Raw genomic sequence first — 7,028 nt, forward strand, 5'->3', positions numbered from 1 at the left:
AAACAAACTCTCCTCAACATCAAGAGTTCAATAGTGAAAAATACAATACTACTAGATAACCTTAACATACACCCCTCTCAAAATTAGTTAATCTAAATAAAAACTAAACATGCTACAGAATGAAAAAGAAATACACTTAAGAGACATATATAGAATATTTCATCCATTAATGAATGAATACACCTTCCTCAACAGCACTTGGAACATTTTGCAATATATACCCTATTCTAGGCCAAAAAGCATCTCATTACAAATAAAAAAATAAAAATGAAGGAAATCCTGTGCATACTATTTCATCATAATGAAATTAAATTAGACATCAATGAGAAAACAAAAGTAGAAAACACAAAACACCTGGAGACAAATCATATTAAATAATTTTATAGAATGATGAATGGATACCAGTGTGAATCAGAGATGAAATAAAAAATACTTAGTAGTAAATGAGAATAGTGGCACAACATATCAAAACTTTTGGGCCACTATGAAGGAGACTGTAAGAAGAAAGTTCATATTATTGAGCCCATTCATTAAATAACAGGAAGACACCAAATAAATGAACTATCATTACATCTCAAGACCTTAAACAAAGAAGAACAAATCAGTAACAATATCAATAGATCACAGGAAATTAAATCAGACTCCAACTTAATGAATTTGACATTATAAAAACAATTCAAAAATTAATGAAAGAATTTGGTTCTTTGAAACATTAAATAAACTTGATAAAGTTTTAACCCAGCTGAGTATAGGAAAGAGAGGAAAATGAAAATTTTAAAAATCCATGATGAAAATAACACCACAAGTCCTACTGGAATACAGAGGAGAATCAGAAATTACTTTCTGTTTTTATACTCCAAAATATTAGAATATTCCTAGATACATATGACCTAACAAAACTGATTCAGAAGGATATAGAAAATTTGAAGAGATCAAATTCTAGTAAGAAAATTGAGAAAGCCATGAAAAACATACCAAAATGAAAAGCCTAGGACTGGATGGATTCTCATCCAAGATTTACAAAGATTTTAAAGAAGAACTAACATGAAAAGTCCTCAAATTTTCCCACAAATTAGAAAACTGTCATGCTTTCAAACTAATTCTATGAAACCTGTAGCTTGGTACCAAAATAAGACAAAGTCACATTAAAGAATGAAAACTTCACATTGATTTTCTTGATGAATATAGATGCAAAAATTCTTAATAAAATACTGGCAAATTGCAAAGAAAAACATATTAAAATGACAGTTTACCAGGGTCAGCTCAGGGATGTAAGTTGGATCAACAAATGGAAATCATCAAATCTAACGTGTAATATTAATAGACATAAAGACAAGAAGTACATGATCATCTCAGTAGATGCAGTAAAAGCATTTGACAAAATACAGCATCCACTCATCCTTAGAACTTTGGAAAAACTAGGGATAGATGGAATTTCTCTCAAGACTTTGAAAGCTGTATATGACAAAACAAGGCTGACATTATTCTAAATAAAGAATCTTAAATCATTCCCACTAAAATCAGGAAAAAGACAAGGATGTCCTTATTTACCAATTTTATTTAGCAAACTCCTTGAAACTCTGGCTAAAACAATTAAGCAAAAGATAGAATTTAAAGTGGTATGAATAGGAAAAAAGATTTTAAATAATTTATTTTGCATACATCATGATTCTATATGTAGATATCCCCAAAACTCAACTGGTAACATCCTAGAACTCATGAAGATATTCAGCAAAGTAGTGGCATACAAAATTAATACCCATAACTCAATTGAAATTCTGTACATCAATAATGAATCAGCTAAAATAGAAATAGGGAAATCTAACCCATTCACATTAGCCTCAAAAAAAAAAAAAAAAAAAACAACTTCAGAATCAAATTAATTAAAGAGGTGAAGTATCTCTACAATGAAAACCAGCAAAGACAGCTGGTTATTAAATAAAAAATACATTTTTATTTAAATACACATACATATATAACACAATAGACACAAAAGCAAATGGAACAGAATCAAAGACACAGTGATAAACTTCACATCAATATACTAAACTCATATTAGACAAAGTTGTTAAAAGTAAGCAATGGAGAAAAGATAGCATTTGCAAAAAACAGTGCTGGGAAAACTTGAAACCCATATGTAATAGAATGAAAGGTAATTCTTATTTTTAACCCCCCACAAAAGTCAACACTAAATAGATCAAATACCTAGAAATCTTACCAGAAACGCATCATCTTCAAGAAAAGCAGATAGACCCAGAATTCCAACACAATGGTACAGGAAATGATTTCATGAACAAGACCATAAAATTAAAAGAAAATAATAATAATATTAAATTGGATGGGATCAAACTCAATACTTTCACAGCAAAAGAAAAATAAAGACAGAACCTACAGAATGGGAGAAGAACTTTCCTACATGCATACGTTGTCAATTTCTGGGATTCAAATAGCTTAACACACATATGCAAGAAAAAAAAAGAAAAGAAAGAAAAACATCAATAAAGGGGCAAAGGAATTTAACAGACCATTCTCAAAGAGTAAATAGAAATGATCAACAAATATTTGAACACAAGTTCAACATCTCTAAATATTACAGAAATACAAATTAAAACTGCTCTGAGATTCCATCTCAGTCCAGTCAGTATGGCATGTATCAACAATAAAATTAATGCATGTTCCTGAGGATGTGGGGAAAACAGAATTCTTACACATTCTTGGTGGGACTGCACATTGTTGCTACCTTTCTGGAAAGCTATATGGCTATTCTTCAAGGAATGAATCCACCATTTAACCCAGTGAAATCACTCTTCAATATTTACCCAAAAGACATTAAAATCAGCATACTAGAGTGACCGTGCTAAATTAGTATTTATAGCAGCACAATTTAAAATATCTAGGTTATGAAACCAACCTAAGTGCTCTTCAACAAATGAATAGATAAGGAAATTGGGGCATATATACACAATGCATTCTTATTCAACCATAAAAAAAGAATGACTCCATGCATAAGATTAAACAATGGTTAAAAAAAAAAAAGAAGGGGAAGAAGAATAGGAAACAGTAGAATAAATCTAACATAGTTTTCCTATCTATACATATAAAAATACCTAAGTGAGTTCCACCATCGTGCCCACCCAAAAGACAATTGTTATTTTAATTAGAATAGGATATATCCAATGTTTCTATGAGTTCATGAAAATGTTTTCTACTGTCACATAGAACTAAAATGAACCAATAACATTAATAAAATGACAATGTTTGAAGAGCTATATGGTTATTCTGTTATAAACACAATACAATGTAAACATGTATCAAAGCTTTATTGCATAAATGTATATAATTTTTATTTTATATATTAAAATAACTTTAAATTTGAAAAATGCATAAAATATCCAAATGGGACTGTTTTTACTATTTGATATTTTATTAACATATATAAATACCATAAAATATTTGTTTGGTATTTGCACCATCACAGAGGGCTGGGGACTCGAACCTGGGTCTCCAGCATGAGAGTCAGGCACTCTACGTGAGGAGCTATACAGCCAGCACTACCATAAAATATTTGAACACCAATTCATTAGTAAATGTTTTCTTTATAGTCAACCTCATTGCCTTTTAAAAGTTTCTCTGATTATACTGGTTATGGAATAACTAGAGAAATCACTATATTTTAAGAAAACTGCTCCATCACAGAACTGTTGAATCAGATTTTTCATTTCTGTAAATCTCTGGCTCATGGTTGTGCAATTATATCTGAGGATTCCCTTTATTAATTACCATGACTCTCTTATCTGAGGGATATGTACAATTTAGTTCATGATATATAAAATTCAACTGTAAACCAGGTTTAGATACAATTTAATAATAGTTCATTTCCAAAATAAAAGTTATCATAGGTGAAACCATGAAATTTCCTAACACTTGATTTTAATACATTGCACTAATTTTCTAAAACAACTCTGAGGGACCAATATTTACAATAGATGGAATATTTATGAAAAATCTGCCATCAAGTATATTTTTATGTGTATATATTTGTATATATAGAACCCAAGAGATTATATGAACCAGGAAGTAAGTAAGTAGGAGTTTGCATGTCATGTCTTAACAGCAGAACAAGAGTGCAGAGTATGAAACTTTTCAAAGCATGGGGTCTGGAAAAGGAGCAGACATCTTGTTTCAAAACCTAACATTTTCTCAGGACTGAAGTCAAAATCTTAACTGCCATAGAGAAAGGGAAGCTTTTCCGGCTTTAATTGTTCATCTGCATCAGAAAGTCCTGTATCCCTGAGATAGGAACCACTGCAATAAGGAGGGAGTGATAGGTTCTCCCAAAGGAAGATTGTTGCTTAATTAGGACAACTTGCCCTGGTCACCGGGTGTAAACTTTTGTTTCCCAACCTAATGCTTCACAGCACCAAGACGTTTCAATAATGGTTCATCATAAACCCAGCATTCTCCATCTTCATGGAATAACCTTGTCTCCCACTGAATTTCCTTCTCTTTCCTTTCTCGGGCTTCTGCTCTTTTTTTTTTCTTCAAGTCTGTGCTTTGCTTCAGTTGCTGCATCAATGTCTCTGATTTTTAAATTGAAAGTGACATCTTTCCAAAGGCAGCGGGACTCATACTCATTTTGATCTTCCAACTTCCTCACTTTCTTCTTGATTATAGGCAACTTCTTGGTATCTACAAAGACCGTATTTTCCCCTGTTGCATATTTTGCATACATTACACCATTCCATTCCCCTTCAATCGAGCAAAAAGACTTCTTATCATTCGGAGAAAAAATCTCAGTAGTGATTCTGTGTTTCTTGCCTCCATAGAAAGGTTTAGTGTGGAAGACAATATTTGCACTATAACCCGTTTTGGAGCAATTAATATTGCATTCTCCTCCTAGTTCCACCCAGGGCACTGTGAGGATAGACCTTCCATAACCATTAGGGAACGTGAGAATGTAATGCTCATCATAGTCTAGACACGAGACACAGCCTTGTCCTATGGTGTGCACCCCAATTGACATCCCAAGGAATTTTGATTTAGTCCAGATATGAGCATTGAATTGGATTTTCTTGTTAAACATTCAGCATAAAAGGCTGAAATGGGTGGATGATGGGAAACCTGCTCAGCCACGAATGTTACACTGTTTTTGGAAACCCAGGGAACTGGTCCTTCTGAAACTAGCTCCGTGTTCTCTTCAGTGTCATTTGGTAATGTCCAGTGACACTGAAAGATTTCACCCAAAATGGGGTTGTATGGCTTTTTGGCAACTGATCCTTTCCTTCCTGCATGAAACGCCGAGAGGTACCATTTCACAACCTGAACCATTCGATCCCTGGGATCTTTCTGGTCACTAATGCTCACAAACAGATCCGGATGTGCAAAAAAGTCTGCATACATTTCTGAAAGAAATCTTCTTTCAAGAATAAATGTTGGAAGAACTACCTTAGTAAGATCCATTCCAAGCCTAACCTGTGACAAGAGGTGCATGATAACACACTTGTGCTCCTCCACTGATCCTGCCTCCCCATCATCGTCTCTGTCGTCATGTGAATCAAAAAGGTCAGCATCACTTGTCCCACTGGACATGGAAGAATTCAGTGATTCTGTGGTGTCTGGGCGCTTTAGGCTATTTCCCGAACTGCTGTGTGTCAAGACTGAGGCAGATCCAGAAGAATCTATTAAGCGCTTTGGGGAAGAGCCACTCTGATGGAATTCATCAGCATCATAGAATTCATCTTCACTGCTAAAGTAAGAGAACTCTGGGACTGTACTATTTGGTGTTGGAGTCTGATGATGTCCCAAGGTAGCTAATACAGGTCCAACAGGTAGGGAAGACGGACGCTGCTCTGACTTACACAACTGAGCTGGTTCTGGAGGTAAGACAGTCTGGGAAGGCATTGTGCTGATTACAGGTTCCAAGGGACTAGGTTGATATATTGCATCTACAGGATTAATAGTACTTTTAGCAATCTGCAGCAACACAATGCAGTGTTTAATTGATTCTACCATGCTATTTGTTGTCTCTTTGAGAGTCTCGATTTTCTTTCTCTGTTCATCATCTTTACAGTTTTGAAGCTTGTCATCAAAAAGCTTTAGTTGTTCTATCAAGATTTGTAGGTAAGCATCTGCCTCTGTCAGTTTCTTGTCAAAGTCCTGGACACTAGGAACAAATCCTGAATCCAAACCCCCAAAGGGCAGCGGGAAGGAAGCAGGGGGAGCACGACATTGGCGCCTCCGGCCTTGCCGGGGCAGACAGCAGGGACCCCGGGGACTCGGGGGGGGGGGGAGCAGCCCCTCTCCCAGACCCTCGGGGTCTACTCACTCCGCAAGCGGCCAGCAAGAAAGCCATTCGCTGAGGCCCCGCCCTCGGTGCCTCCTGGGGCGGGAGCGGGGGCTGCTCCTGCGCCCAAAATCTATATTCTTGTGTTGATGCCTGAGCTTTATATTTTTTTCCATAAAAGTGAAATTATCATACTCCTCTTGGACTTATGTTTGTTTTTCTTCAGAGATATGAGTATCACTGTATAAAAGTATATTAATAAATAAAGTCATTACCTCCATAGGAGTCGACTCTCATTGCAAATTCTTTTAGATTAAATTAATCAAAATTAATTAATTATTTAATTATTCAAATTTTTTAAAAAATTAATTAATTAAAATTAATTAAAACTGTGAATGATCAAGCATTCAGTGTACTATTTATTTACCTATTATTTCAGGATCTGTTTACATTCAGACATGTGGCCATTGATTTCACTGAAGAGGAGTGGGAAAGCCTTCAGCCAGCTCAACAAAACTTATATGCAGATGTGATGTTCGAGAATTACAAAAACTTGATCTTCCTGAGTAAGCATAACTTCCCTTCATAATTTTTAATTAATTGTAATTATTTAATTTTCTTCCCTTGCAGAATAGCTTCTGGGAACATCTCTATAAAAATGTGCTTCATATTTGTGGTTTCAAGAAATAAAAGAACATTTTTGGTACAGATAAAATGTTAAAGAAATTTCTTTTCATCTTTAATC

General features: G+C 34.6%; 1 protein-coding gene across 1 annotated transcript; it reads right to left on the bottom strand.

Annotated features, from left to right (window-relative positions):
• Positions 1-3,850: 3,850 nt before the first annotated feature.
• LOC306652696 (oxysterol-binding protein-related protein 9-like) lies at positions 3,851-6,390 on the bottom strand. Its single transcript, XM_079125442.1, is given in 4 exon segments — positions 3,851-4,536; positions 4,538-5,079; positions 5,082-6,189; positions 6,326-6,390. Coding segments are annotated over 4 exon segments (1,809 nt in total). The 5' UTR covers positions 6,353-6,390; the 3' UTR covers positions 3,851-4,404.
• Positions 6,391-7,028: the final 638 nt, after the last annotated feature.

This window comes from Sciurus vulgaris (genome assembly GCF_902686455.1).
Source record: "Sciurus vulgaris genome assembly, contig: HiC_scaffold_456_arrow_ctg1, whole genome shotgun sequence".
NCBI classification, from domain to species: domain Eukaryota; kingdom Metazoa; phylum Chordata; class Mammalia; order Rodentia; family Sciuridae; genus Sciurus; species Sciurus vulgaris.